The sequence below is a fragment of the Gracilinanus agilis genome, chromosome 5 (genome assembly GCF_016433145.1).
Source record: "Gracilinanus agilis isolate LMUSP501 chromosome 5, AgileGrace, whole genome shotgun sequence".
Taxonomy (NCBI): Eukaryota; Metazoa; Chordata; class Mammalia; order Didelphimorphia; family Didelphidae; genus Gracilinanus; species Gracilinanus agilis.
The window spans coordinates 264,659,702-264,675,043 of NC_058134.1; the positions used below are offsets into that span (position 1 = coordinate 264,659,702).

The 15,342-nt window shown below is 35.1% G+C and overlaps 1 protein-coding gene across 1 annotated transcript in view; it reads right to left on the reverse strand.

Annotated features, from left to right (window-relative positions):
- Positions 1–15,342, reverse strand: part of RAB21 (RAB21, member RAS oncogene family) — a 51,321-nt gene that overhangs the window by 15,118 nt on the left and 20,861 nt on the right. Inside the window, exons 2-4 of the mRNA XM_044679193.1 lie at positions 6,134–6,193; positions 5,074–5,181; positions 2,535–2,598 (exon numbers count right to left, since the gene is read on the reverse strand). Of these exons, the coding sequence (XP_044535128.1) occupies positions 2,535–2,598; positions 5,074–5,181; positions 6,134–6,193 (232 nt within the window). The remainder of the gene's footprint in view (positions 1–2,534; positions 2,599–5,073; positions 5,182–6,133; positions 6,194–15,342) is intronic.

Consider the following 15,342-nt stretch of genomic DNA (forward strand, 5'->3'; position numbering starts at 1 on the left):
ATCATATCAAAATTAACCTGAAGCTATAGAAAATATATATAGAAATACCTCCAGATAGCAAAACTATAAGCTGGATGACAAAAAAAATTTCAAATCAAATCAATAGGCTGCCATTAGACAAAACTAACAGATGAAATGTAACTGGAAAAAATGAAGTCTTGATACATGTGCAGTGCTGTTTATCATACTTTAATAGGGATAACAAAATGAAATTTATCAAAAGAAAGATGACTGATCAGTGAAGGATCTGGAAAATATATCCAGAACAGTATTCCCTAGAAAAGGGAAAACTGGGAGTGGGAGAAAAGGGAAATGATGGCACTCTTAAAATATTTTAACATCTCTACCTAGATGTATTTTTAATGCCATATGTTCTTGGAATTTTGTACAGTAAGTCAGAAGTGCCAAACTCCCTACTCCAGACCAAACCAGATTAAAATGTTTTTGGGAAATACTTAACAAAATAAATTTAAAAACACAACATGGATAATGTTAACTTGAGGTTTTCTAAGTCAGTAGGTAACTCTTGTGGATTCCTTTCTATTTGAATTTAACATCACTGTTATAATAGAAAGGCTAATTTTTTCTGAATGACTATGAATAGAATATCACTGAAGAGAGTATGAAATTACATATGCTATTATGATGATTGTTAAACATACAGCTTATCTACCTATCTCCTTGGGCAGATGATATAGATGGAAATTAACTGAATCCAGAATGGAGTGGATTCACATTTAAGAAACTATGCAGTTACATTCGATGAAACCAAACTGTTCTTTGATACAAAAGCCCAATTTAAAAAACACCATTATTCTCTGACCATTTAAATGTTGAATACTATTTTGAAAGAATCAAAACTGTAGGCGTGGCCAAAAAAAGAATAAGATAGATGGTGGGTACAAGTAGGCCATGGCATATTGCCAATAACACCTCAAGCACAAGAAATGCATTACTAAAGGCATCTATGAACATGAAATTAATATTGGACTACTTATGTAAAAACAGGTATGACTATAGATAGACAACTCAGAGGCTTTATTGGTACAGGCAAAAACCAGTAAGAGATTCAGAGGAAGGTCTCCCGGTTGCTGGGATCTATAAATCTCCAAAGAGTTACTGAAAGATATGCTGAGTTCCCTTATGTCAACAAGTTTTGGGAGGCAGTTACCACAGCTATGTTTTGCTTATGAAGAAAATAGCTGGTATTCGGGGGGAGGGCTTTCATTGGTTTAGTTAACCCTCAGTGAGAAAATAATTCTGTCACTTACGATAAACAGCACCTTTTTTACAATCTGAGAAAGTTGCTATATATGGCAATAAGAGATTAGTGATTTGTCCAGAGTCATTTGGCTAGCATGTATCTGAGGTAAGATTTAAATCCAGAACTTCTCTACTCCACCACTATCTTATTATCCACTATATTAAAATGTTTCACCAATAAAATAATAGCAATTTATACTGACTTAGTAGTTTATAGTTTCAAAATACTACATAGCAACTCTTTAAATTCTCACAAAAACACTTTTAAGTTAGGCAGGGGAGGCATTTTCACTATTTTTACAAGTAAGAAACCTCAAAATGTCAAGTGATTTGCTCAGGCCACAAGAATAGTAAACTGGCCAATCTAGAAATTAAACCCAAGTCTACTTCAGTGCTCTTTGTATGTCATTCTGCTGACTCTGTAGGCTAATAAAAAAAAGCAGTAACTTTTTTTTTTCCATTTTAAAAACTGATTCATACTATTTATTAATACAAATTAAATCACATAAGATTGGTTTTCCTTATAAAGACAGTAAGTTATCAATCGTCTTTTCAAAAATGAAGCACAGTTCGGTGGCACATAGGATAGAGAACCAGATCTAGAGTCAAGAAGACCTGGGTTTAAATCTGGCACTTCCTGTGTGATCCTGGGCAAGTCATTTAACACCATTTGCCTAGCCTTTGACCTTCTGTTTTAGAGTAGTTACTAGGACAAAAAGTATGGGTTTAAAAAAAATTTTTTTTAAATGAAGGGCATTAAACATTACATTTGAAATGAATCATTCACTAGCTCATTCAAATTAACTTTCAAAAACAGGTAATACTAAGGGTGAGTCACCTAATCTATCTGCTTCAGCATTCTCATCTTTAAAACAAAATTTATACTAGATTATTTCAAAACTTTCAATGCTGAAATTTTTTATTCTAGGATGAAAACACTTCTTTCCTCCCTTCCTTTTTTTTTTTCTTCTTTAAAACCCTTACCTTCCATCTTAGAATCAGTACTATGTGTTGGTCCCAAGGGAGAAAAGTGCAATGGGGGTTAAGTGACTTGCTCAGGGTCACACAGTTAGGAAGTGTCTGAGGCCACATTTGAACCCAGGACCTCCCACATCTCGGCCTTGCTCTCAATCCACTCAGTCACCCAGCTGACCCCTGTCTACTTTCCTTTCTCACATAACTTTAAAAGCATAAAAAAGTAACTATTTCCTCAGTGAAATCTGAAGGGCATAAACTAACTTAAAAAATTTTTTTAAATAAACAATACTTACCAACTATACATAAACAGATTTCATTTCCCAACATTTTTCGTAATTCCTTGACCCAGTTTTTTACCTGTGCATACAAAAAGCATATATTTAAATACTGGCCAAGCCTTGGATCACAGTGTTTTGTAATTAACACAATTTATTATTATAAATAATTTATTATAAGGAAAACATTAGCCTTCATTCTGGAAAGTCACATTTTATAACAAAAATACATTAATTTATGAAATTGTTTACAATGTTTCTTTGGTTATGATTAAGTTCTCTCCCCAATGCTTACAAATTTTTTAAGGCAACATGATAAATTTAAAGTGAAAACGATCCTGATGAAAAAAAATTGTCAAAAAGAAGCTAAAAACTCCCTTTGAATCGTTCCTACATCTTATAATTCTACAAGCAAAACTCATAGCTTATCTGAATGTAAAAGAATGATTCTTTTGAATTGGGTATCCTCAAGCTATTTATAACCCAATTAACATAGATGCTCCTTTGAAATTTGTTAAAAAGAGTTTAACTAAACAAACTACTTTTAGCTCGCCAAAATCTAAAAAATAAATTAAAATTTAAAAACAAAAAACAGATTCAGATATGTGCCTAGTTCTCCTCTCCAAATAGCAGTTCAAGTTTCCAAAGGTTCTCTCTGTAACGACTATAAAACACACTCATGATCTACTAAAGAAAAAGAACATTACCGTCCCCTACTAGCTAAATAGTATTGTGCCCTACATTTCTCAGTCTAGCATGTCAAAGTCCCTTTGTTCTAATAATACAAAGGTGTTATCTTTTGGGCCATTTAATCTTCATCCCTTGTTCTGTATCCCAAAGGGAGAATTTGTTCACTATTTTATCACAATGGCTATACCTTCCTCATCCTCTAAAATGAAATGAAAGAACCACATGGGGTTCTAACAAATGTAACTTTGCACTTACATTTTTCAACTTGATAAAAGAGTCTTAATTATTTATTTATACAAGTATGTAATCCCTTACTAGAGCTCCTTGCCTTCTTCCTAACCACTCTCTATAGGCTGCTTTAACCCCCAAAAGATCCTCCCACCCTTTAAATCATCCTTACTCAGACAAAATATTTGACTACTTTTTTCTATTCTTTGCCCCTTCATATGTTTGTTCCCTCATACTTTACCAATAAATCACCTTCAAGTTACTTGCACCTAATAAAGCCAAGGAAGAATGATAGTAACACCAAACAACTAAACCAAGAAAACAGAAATTCTAACAGCTACTGGCTGCTTATCAGTTATTTTTTCCACTTCCTGGGCAAAGTTTTTTCCACTAGCTATTAATACTCAAGGTTAATTTGCATGTCTTTATAATGCTTTCAAGCAAGAAAGAATATCTAAGATTAGACATAGGTACAGTCATTAAAGAGTGAGCTAAATAAAGCTTAAAATTCAAGATGAAAAGTACTTTCAACTACAAAATTACCCAGTTTGCATATTCCTCATTAATTTACTAAGAAGCAGATTTAAGAAAAAGCATAGTGCTGGCCTCAGACACTTCCCAGCTGTGTGACCCTGGGCAAGTCACTTGACCCCCATTGCCTACCCTTACCACTCTTCTGCCTTGGAGCCAATATACAGTATTGACTCCAAGACAGAAGGTAAGGGTTTTTTAAAAAAAAAAAAGAAAGAAAGAAAGAAAAAGCATAGTGGTATTTCATTTCTCCATCACTCCTTAAGTATGAAAAGAACCCAGCAGAAGGTTTTGAGCAACCCATTTATCATCTTTCTGACCTCAAAACATCTGTAAAGTGTTTTACCATGTGTAAAGTGGATAAGAAATGGAAAGTAGTAGGAAGTATTGTTTTGTTTTTTAATAGTCAACCTGAACTAAATTCTTACACAAAGTCATCTATATAGAAGGAGAAAGGACTCAAACATGCTCTTCTTACTTGCTACTCTACTGATTCCCTGAACAATAATAATTGCAAGTTAATACATTTCAATTTTCTAAACTACCTTTCTTTATCTGTCAGTATTTTACCTTCAATTCAATAAATATTTATTAAGCACCTACTACTGGTAGGTCCTGTACTAAACTTTGGGGTTAGGAATAAGACAGTCCTTGCCCTAAAAGAAACTTGCAATCTGATGGAGAAAGACGATACTCAAAAGGAAGATGAAAAGGTTAGTCTGAGTCCTCTTTCAAAGCAGTTCTGGTAAGTTTTCCCCTCTGCCCTCCATTCAGAGGGCCAAATTACCATGACTTTCCTTTTTCCTAATATATGAAAAATTAACAGATATCTTAACAGACTCTTCCAAATGTATATATGTATGTGTGTGTATCTAGTTATCTTATTACCCCAATTCAAAACACTTGAGTCATCAGTTATTTGACTATACCGTAGCTTTATATTTAATGAACGTAATTCAATTTCAGAAACATTAAACACATACTAAGCACAAAGCATTATACTAGGTCATAGGAATTAGACAAAAATTTAATTCAACACTCACAAAACAGATTTCATTATGACTATGAAATATTAAATATACTCTATCAGCAAAAAAGTAAACAATACCTTTTGAAAGGAATCTTCATCTGTTATATCATAAACTAAAATAGCTCCATTTGAATCTCTGTAGTAAATTGGACCCAATGCATGGAACCTCTCCTGGCCTGCTGTGTCCTAGATTAGAGAAAAGATTTGTTATCATGAAATTTCTTCTGATTACACGGTTAAGTTCAAAGATTTAATTGCTAAAATGCAATTATTTAAAAGATTAAAATTTTAAAATAAGATAATTCACAAAAGAAAAATGGGAATACTAAATTAAAGAATGTTTAAAATGTTTAAATTTTTTAATTTAACCTTTATTTCTAGACTAAGTCTTTCATTATACATTCACTGATTTCCTCTCATTTCCACATGTATGTAAACACCTGGATATGCTGCAAACCCCTCAAAAAATCCAATTATGTTCAAGACATCTTACTCAAAATAGAAAAGTAGATTGACATTTTAGAAAGTCTGCAGGGATAAAAAAAAGTTTTCAAAAAAAAATAGAAAAAAAAATTTGATTGAGGAAGCTATTTGTCATAGCATACTTCAAAAACAAAACTGTGAATAAGGAAGTTTAAAGACATAAAATATTTTTGGATCTTGTTTGGTTACTTAAAACACTTGTGTTTGTGATTGCTAAAATTTCTTTTAAAAAGAAACTTTCCTACTGTGTAATTAATTTCTGTACCCTAGAACTCCAATTCCCAACATCCCATGTTCCTTCTCACATTATATGCTGATGCAGGGAGGATATAAATTTGGTGTAGCCTCACCCCTCATTCTCTCTTTCAGTGAGAGCTCGCTGGGGAGGGCAAGGGAGAGGAAGCAGAAACTTGCTCATGTGGTTTTAATTTTGTAAGATAATTAGGGTTTTTTTTACTTCTATTTCCTTTTTATTCCTTCTACTTCAAGTGATTATTAATAAACTCTATAAAATATAATTCTTCTAGTGTTAGAAATTAATTTAAATCCTACACTACTCAAAAACAATTTGGACAGCTCAAAGTCTCAATTTCTTGATTATTTAGGTTAATCAATTCCAGACGCATCCAAACTTACCACAAAAATCCTAACTTACCCATATTGCAAGATTTACTCTCTTCCCACCAATATTTAACTTCTTTGTTAGGAAAGATGCCTAGGAGAGAAATATATACATATTATTAAGGGATTCCCTATATAAAATAATATTGTATAATGCCCATAGCTTTATACATTAAGGAACAATCTTTTCTTTTTTAACCCTTATGTTGTCTTAGAATTGACACTAAGGCAGAAGAGCTGTAAGGACCAGGCAATTGGGGTTAAGTGATTTGCCCAGGGTCACACACCTAGGAAGTGACTGAAGTCACATTTGAACCCAGGACTTCTTGTCTCTAGGCTAGACTCTAAGCTCAATGAGTCACCCCTCTAAGGAACAATCTAAATATAAAGGAACAAAAATTGATGGGGAAAAATGAGTGTGAATTTCCATTCAAGTTAGTATATAACTATAGTAGAAGTATAAGACTAGGTCAGACTTGTAAAATTTCCAGAATTCAAAACTGCAGAAAATACTTACTACACAATGTCCCCTATGTTTAACTAGTATAAAATACAGTGTGGTCTTATCTTCAAGGAGTTTTTAATCTCACTGACACTATAGAACACATAAAGTACATCTATAAGACTTTACATAAGATTTTGATGAAATTTCTACTGAGATGTTTCTTTATAACATGGAAACAACCCTGGGTCTTTGAAGGCTACACCAGTAAACAAGCTCCTGTAAGTCTTACAGCAAGACAGAAAGAATACAGACCTAAGGATGGACATATCTTTTTTATAAACCCCATAACAGATTGGCTTCATGAGAATGATGAATTTTTCAGCCACGGCATCTCATTAAGATCTATGAATCCAAAGCAGGACTTGCTATCTGTGTAGTAAAGAGTATACCTATCCATCCAAGTGAAAAATTCTGGATATTTTAAATATCCAGTGTATAACAAGAACACCTCTCCAAACGAGATACTAATCTCCAAATTAACCTCTCAAAGTATTCATTTGAAGCATACATGTTTATTTGAACAATGTAGCCTATGCAAAGTGTTGTAGAAATTGCCAATGGATCCACCACAAAAAATATAAAACAGTATTACCCATCTTGATACTGAACTTCATATACCAGTCTTGGCTTCAGTCCCAAGTATATGCATCCACTATCTCACTAATGTAGGTATCCTTTCCAAAGATGCAAATAGCAATCCTCACCTATACTTTCTATCCTGCAAAACTTTTGCCACCTTTGTTCCCCTGGATTCCCTATGGAAGGACCACTCATTCACTGTACTGTTAACTGTCAGTCTGTCATTATCATTTAATTTTATATCACTGCTATAACATATAAATAAAACTAGCAGCCAACTCTGACAGTACAAGCCACATTTTATAGTCAATCTTCAACCCCAGACGGAAGTATGTCAATTTTCAGTTCTCAAGAACCAATACTGTTTGTGCAAAAAGGAATTCTTTATTCCTTTTTTAATTTAACGGACGACCTGGAGATCCTCTTACTATAGAGATGTGTAGGGATTAGCCAGCCCACAATGACCGGAAGTAGAAACCATAGAGACAGGAAGGAGGAACTAGACAGACAGGAAGTGAAGTAGAAAGGCAGTCAGTTGCTGACAGAGCTGGCAAGGAAGTTGGCTGCTGGGAGTGTGTTGGGTTGGTGGCTGGCCTTTAGTTGCTGGAATATAAAAGGTGGGCCTGAACTTACTGAGAAGCTTTTTAGCTTTAGCCTTTAATTTTAATTTTTTTTTTTTTAATTTTAAACCCTTTACTTCTGTGTATTGACTTATAGGTGGAAGATTGGTAAGGGTAGGCAATGGGGGTCAAGTGACTTGCCCAGGGTCACACAGCTGGGAAGTGTCTGAGGCCGGACTTGAACCTAGGACCTCCTGTCTCTAGGCCTGGCTCTCAATCCACTGAGCCACCCAGCTGCCCCCGCCAGCTTTAGCCTTTAGAGGGGCTTTTGGGCCTTTTGAACCTTTTGGGAGGTGGTTCTTCGTTGACAGACCTAATTGGTGTTGGATTAAACAAGTGATTCCCAAAGTGGATGCCACCGCCCCCTGGTGGGTACTGCAGAGATCCAGGAGGGTGGTGATGGCCACAGGTGCATTTATCTTTCCTATTAATTGCTATTAAAATTTTTTTTAAAAATTAATTTCCAGGGGCGCTAAGTAATATTTTTTTCTGGAAAGGGGGCAGTAGGCCAAAAAAGTTTGGTAACCACTGGATTAAACAATGATTGGGTTGGTTTTGATTGGGCTGGATTGAGTTGGAACTTTGTGGGGTTATTTGTTATTAGCAGTAGTTATAGGCAGTTATGGGTAGATATAGGCAGTTTAAGTAGTTATAGGATAACTAGTATGGACATTGGGAAATTTTCTTTCTCTACCTCTTTACTATATTTCTCTCCTTTACTATATTCTTTTATTATCTCTAATTTAATTAAACTAAATTGTTAATTGTTAAAAGCTGCTAGAAGTTTTCTTTGGCTTAAAGGGATGATATTAATTTACAACTCTACTATATTGTCATTAAAACGTAAATTATTGGGGCAGCTGTGTAGCTCAGTGGATTGAGAGTCAGACCTAGAGATGGGAGGTCCTAGGTTCAAATCTGGCCTCACACACTTCCCAGCTGTGTGACCCTGGGCAAGTCACTTGACCCCCATTGCCTACCCTTACCACTCTTCTGCCTTGGAGCCAATACATAGTATTGACTCCAAGATGGAACGTAAGGGCCTTAACAAATAAATAAATAAATGAAAACCCTTAAATTATTAAAAGCTGCTCTCTTATTTTATCAAAACTCCTATTTTAACCCTTACAGTTACTATAATTAATTGGAGTATAACTACATTTTAAACTTAATTTATTTGCATTATTATGGTCGTCTTCTTGATTAATAAATGCTAATTGTTTACTTCACTCGGCAATAATTCATTAGTCTTTTTAATATATCTAGCATTTCTATAGAAAAAGATTTTATTTACACCACAGTATGCTCAGGCATTTCCCAAAACATGGCATCTAGAGGCTGTTTACAATTTATGAGACCTCTCAAAGAGGGGAAGACGAGAGAGGAAGGGAAAGTGAGACAGGTATAGAGAAAGAATATTGGAGGGGGGAATCTGTAAAAGTTTGTATTGTAAAAACAAAATACATCAATAGAACTTTTAAAAAATCTTTTTACCTACTTTCTAAATTGTGACTTTTGTAGGTGATTTCTTATACTAGAAAATATGATCTGTATAAAATATTTATTTTCCTTCTCTTCTCTTATTCCTTTAGCTCTAGAATTCCCATCCTAGGCCCCCAGGAATCCTAGAAAGGGGAGGAAGGGAAGGATGTGAGCAGGTAAGAAAAGGGCTTTTATGTAGAAAAAGGCACAAACCTGTTCTCTTGGACCTAGTTCATATCTTCTTGCTCTGTGTAGTATCTTTCCTATCTTTCAGCATAGCCCCCATATAAATTAACCCAAAGTGCTAAAGTTTTTTGGTCTCTAAGTGCTTTTAAAATTGTGCTACCACCAACATAGATTTCTTCCATGTGTATACAATCAGCACCACTCTTCTTAGCTACATGGTTCCAAACAAAGCTTGTGCTTTATTGACATAGCTTTGGAGAGTCCAGAATCACCTCCATGGTACACTGCAATAACAGTAGAAGCTTATGATCTTATGAAAGTAATTTCAAGGTAGGTCAAAGTAATTCAAATAATATGTATGTATGCTAGAGAGAGTTCCTGCTCTCAAGGAACCTAATAGTCTAGTTGGGAAGATGTCACATATATAAATTACATACAAAACCAAGTATAAAATAAGCAACTAAAAAAGGCTATATGAAGATTCCAAGAAGAAGAGATTACTTTCAATAAAGGCTTGAAGGAAAGGAAGTATTTCAAAAGAGAGGAACTAAAAGGAATGAATGGCAGTTAGGGACAGTACAGTAACAGGGTGTATAATTTATGTAAAAATCCAGACTTAAATTTTTTTTTTTTTGAGAAAAAAACTTCAGGAAAAGAAGATTGTTAACTCCCCAAATCAAGAAAATGAACTGTTTGGAGAAGGTGCCATAAAGAAATCTAAAAGAAACCTATACTGCATCAGAAGATCCAGAATGAACAGAAATGTATTGAGTGAATTGAATATATCATTTATTCTGAATGTAAAGTTTTATGCCAAAGGGGATTGCCCCAATTGGCTTCTTTTCAATGCACCTACCAATCACTGTTTTTGCGTGCTCTCGCTCTCTCTCTTGCGCGCGCTCTCTCTCTCTCTCTCTCTCTCTCTCTCTCTCTCTCAACTCCAACTATTGTAGTTTCCTCTTAGAAAGTACAATATTGTATGCACCTTTAAGCTAGAAGATCTTTAGCAGTATAAGTTAGTTATGTTAAATGATTCATTGAGGAGACTAGTCTCCCAAAGACTCACAGGAGGGATTGTGAAAATAGGATAAACTCTCCCCTTGTCTAATTTTAGCTAATCAAACCAAGAACTTAAAGTACCCCTACTTACCATTAAATATGAGAGTTCACAAGTCACTAGAGTAAGTGACAACTCCAAAGGCCACTGTCCCACCCCACCCCTTGGGCAGTGCTAGGCAAACTGAAAGGCTGCCATTAGTTTCTGTGCAGAAGGAGGAGTGACAGGAAGTGATGTGGAAAAAAGGGATATAAAAAGAGACCAACATGGTCTAGCAGGGTTGTTTTCCTTTCCTGGTTTCTGGAGAGATTGGTTGTGGAGATTCCTGCTTTGGTTTTGGAGGAGTCTGCATTGGTGGAACCCTGGCTAAAGACATCACCACAACTTCTGGCTTGGATAGATTCCTGCCTTGATGGCTCTGCAAGAAGACCCTCCAGTTGGTGCTTTGGTGGGACATTCCCTTCAATGTGAGTTCTGTGGAGAGATTCTTTTCCTTGGATCCTGTATCAGCTCACTGGTGAGTAACTTGGATTTCCACATGGAGATTAGAACTTTGTCGAGAAGAGAGTAGAATTTCATCGGGTCAGCACTTAGGGTAGGCTAGGCAACTCCTTACCTCTATCCCTCCTACATTTCATATTTCAACTCTTTCTCTTCCTCATCATAAATAAAAGCTGCTAACAGTTTTTTTCTGGCTTAGGGATAATATTTTTAATTCGGCAACCACAACATTGAATTTATAACTCTCTTATTTAGTCAAAACCTCAATTTAACCCTTACAAGGGAAAGGTAAAATGAATTTTGGAAACAATAAATAGTACAGTTTGGAAGATATATAAATTATATGTAAGGAAGACACTGAGAAATAAGATTAGTTTTGAGTCAGACTGTGAAGAGAGAACAAGCTAAGCAGACTGGACCTTAGTCTATAAACACTAAGTGTCTGAAGATTATTGAGTAAGAAAAGGATTGACGTAAGAAGCTGTGTATTTTTTAAAAAGTTAAACACACATGATTGTCAGAATAAACTGTAATAGTAAGAATGTAGAGGAAGAGAGACCAGTTCATCAGTAGGCAATTCAACTGCAATATTCTAAAAGATGTAATCTAGGGCAGGGCCAGGGAGTATTGAGGGGGAATGGAAAAGCCAGAGAGAGAAAATCAATAGAATTCTGCAGCTGAGTATATTTTTATTTTCCTTTACCTTCTATATACAAAGTTAACTTTCAGATTTCTAGCCTGGTTGACTAGAAGAACAGAGAATACTATTAAAAGAAATGAAGTCAGGTAGTAGGTCAGGTTTTGGAAACGATGAGTTTGACATTCTATAGGTGGCATTCAGATAAAGACAAATTTGGAATTTGGGAAAGATATGCAGTGTAATAGAAAGGGTCCTGGATTTAGAGTGGGGAAAAACAGGTCAGAATCCCAGACCTAACTTACTAGTTGTATGACTCTTAACAAGTCATTTTACTTCTCTGATTTTCAAGTCCCTCATTTGTAAAAGGAAGATAATACTTATACTAATTACCTGGCTGTGTTACTGTGAGGAAAACAAGTTGTATAATTTAAATTGCTAGATAGAAATGACATACTAAAAGACAGAAAGAATTTGAAGCCATTTGCATAGATGAAGTGATAACTAAAGCTGGATAAAATTGATAAGGAAGATAAAATGTAGAGCAAAGAGAGCCAAGGAAAGACTACTGGATCCAGGGTAGAGGGTAGGAAGAACCATCAAAGACAAGCCAGAAATGGATTAGTCACTAAATAACTAAGAAGGGTCAAGAAAGCCCAACAAAAATAAAAAGCCTATAAAGGGAAGGGAAGGCATGATCAGTTTCAGACAAGGCAGAATGTTCAAAGAGATGAGGACTGAAATTAAAACATTAATAACTGAGGGAAAGGTTCACTTATTTTGGCAACTAGGAGGCAGTTGACTTTTGAGAAATGGGAACCTTTTAACAAAGGTGGAAGGTCAGATTTCAAGAAGCTAAGAAAAAGCGAGGTTAATCTCTTTCTAAAAATCTGTTAAGGAAGAATTCATGAAACAGTATTAGCAAGGCTAGTGTGTAATTTGAATCTGTTACCCTAAAAAACAATGATCCCCAGCAACGCTACTATTCCCAGCATCCTACTCACTTCCTGTTGTTATGTGCTGACGTAGACAGGATATAAATTGAGTGGAGATCCATGTCTGGCTCTCTTTTCCTTCCTGTTGGTGGCGTGGGTTTTTTGAGCAGGTAGAAAACTTTAATCACGTGGTTCTATTTTGTCAGATAATAAACTTTATAAAAATAATACTTGAAGTATTCAACTTTAATTTAACTTGTACACTAGCAGGTTAGAGGAAAAGGTTTTACTTTGGAGGAAAATTATTAGATTTTTGTTTTGAGCTTGGAGGAACTATGAACATGGCTTGGGAAAAGGTAAAGAGAAAAAAAGATCTAAAAAATATAAGAGAGATCATTAATGAAGCAAGGGATCAGAGAAGATGGAAAGGAAAAAGATCAGATCCAACTACAAGCACAAGTAAATTATAAGCACAAGTAAATATTAGCTAGGAAGGAAATGTGTCTCCTAAGACAAGCAAAGGAAGAATAAGTAGACAAAGATGTAAAGAAGTTTTGAAGAGAGAAGGGAATCAATCAATGTTTGTTAATATGTATAATTACATACATAATTATATAGCATAATTATTTATTATGTGCCGGGCACTTTGCTAAGAGCTGGATATATAAAATGAGGCAAAATGATTAGTATGTGATGCCCTCAAGGATCCTACAATGTGAAAGCTAGGAGAACTCAGTTGACTAATCTCCGATAGAGATAACTGATGAAATAAAGCCACATTTTTCTTCCTCATCTTCTTGCTGGATCCTCAGAACAACTCTGAGAGAAAGAACAGACATTTTGTAAATAAGGAAATTAGAGCTCAGAGAGGTGGGGACTCTTAAGCAGGTCAAAAATGTTAGTAGTGAACACAGAAGTGGAGCCCAGGTGTTGGGGCTCCTAATCTAGGAAAAAGCCTAGAGGGAAGCACTGCCATTCTCTTAATTCCAGCTCTTCTAAGTTTTGAGAAAAGAAACCATTGACTCAGAGGAGAATTTTTACCTGCTATTTATCTTCTCAACATCTATGTGAAATAATAAGACTGGGCAGCTCTGAAGCTCATTAGCAAGAAGACTGACAACTGGGGGAAAGGGAGTCTATTTTATACAAGTACTTCTCATATATTTTATGAATGCTTGATTTGGTCAGAGATTTATATTGGTCTAAAAGAGCTAGAGCAAAAGACTCAAAAGTGAAAATTAGACTGTTTAACAAAACAGAATGTCTTAACATCTATCTATAAGAATCTATATAAGGATAAACAATTAACTAGTTAAACTACCATCAGTCTGACTCATCTTTAAGATTCCTCCTGCTTTACCAGCCTAGCCAATATCTTCTTGGATAGACAAATTCTCCACACAAATTTACTCAGAGTTAAAATGTTTACCTTCAGTTTGCTAGTATAGTTAATTTCACGTCTCAAAGAATCCAAACAGATAATTTGTGAGCAATGATCACACGAAGCCAACTCATATCCGTTACCAACTGTATTTAATTTTTAATTAAATTCTAAAAAGTTTAGAAACAAGGCAAAATCTTTCAAATCCTTCAAAAGAAGATCAAGATTGTTTTCAAAGGGCTACAGCACTTCTCAAAGTATTAAATAATATTCCTCCAGTAAAAAGAAATATGCTTACAGCAGGAATTCAGTTATATTACTTGTTTTGAGCAAGATCAGAGAAAACTTCCTCCTAAAATTACCCAAACTTCCTATATCTATATCTCCAATTTTCTACTTGATAAAACATGGATGTAAAGATGTCAGCTCTTTCTTTAATGTTAGTGGGATCTTTGATCTCAGGGGAGGTGAGTATTCTTTTCCAGAGTAAAAGCTATTAATCCATTTTATTCTCTAGCTACTCCATCTATGTCATTCCATAGCATTCAAAAGCTGTATCTCATCATGTATGTATAATCGGGGAGGCCCAAGTTCAAATCCAGCTTCAGACAATAGCTGTGTGACCCAAGTCGCTTAACCTCTCTTAGCCTTTTTTTGCTCAGATGTAAAAATAGCACCTGGCTCCCAAGTTGTGAGGATCAAATGCAACAATATTTGTAAAGTGCTGGGTCTAGAGCAGGTGCTTAGTTAACTCATTCCGGTCTGTCTGCCTCCTGGCCTTCCAACACAAAAACAAAGGAAGGATTAAAAACTCAAGTCTTCTAATTCCTAATCTAGTGTATCCAATCAAGGGTGTATCAATCTTATCCTCCATTTGCAAATTAGAAGTATACAAGTTTTAGTCACTCCTAAGTCAAACTTATTACAAAACCTCATTTAAAAGATCCAGGAGTTTTAGAACATTTTCTGTATTTTACCCTGAGATTGCCCTATATTATGCTCCATTATACCATGGAATTTCATCTAACAATCAAATTTTACCATTAAAAACAGTGATATCTCTAGACTGCTGCTCTCTGAAGAGGATGAGGAGGTAGGGAAATAGGAAGTCTAAGCCAACCTCGCCTAACATCAAAGTTTCCCAATATACTGTTCAAGTCAGGTGTGTGTGTAACATATAAATATTTTTAATTTTAAAAATATACACATATATATTTACCCCACTGATCTAAGTCCCAAAGCTCTCATGCAACAGGTAGCTTGCAAAATTCTGAAACAAGAGGAGTTTCACCAAGTTTAAAAAACATACTTGAAGCAGGAAGTCTAATTTCTCTCTCAATCCTCATATAGCCTAATGGTA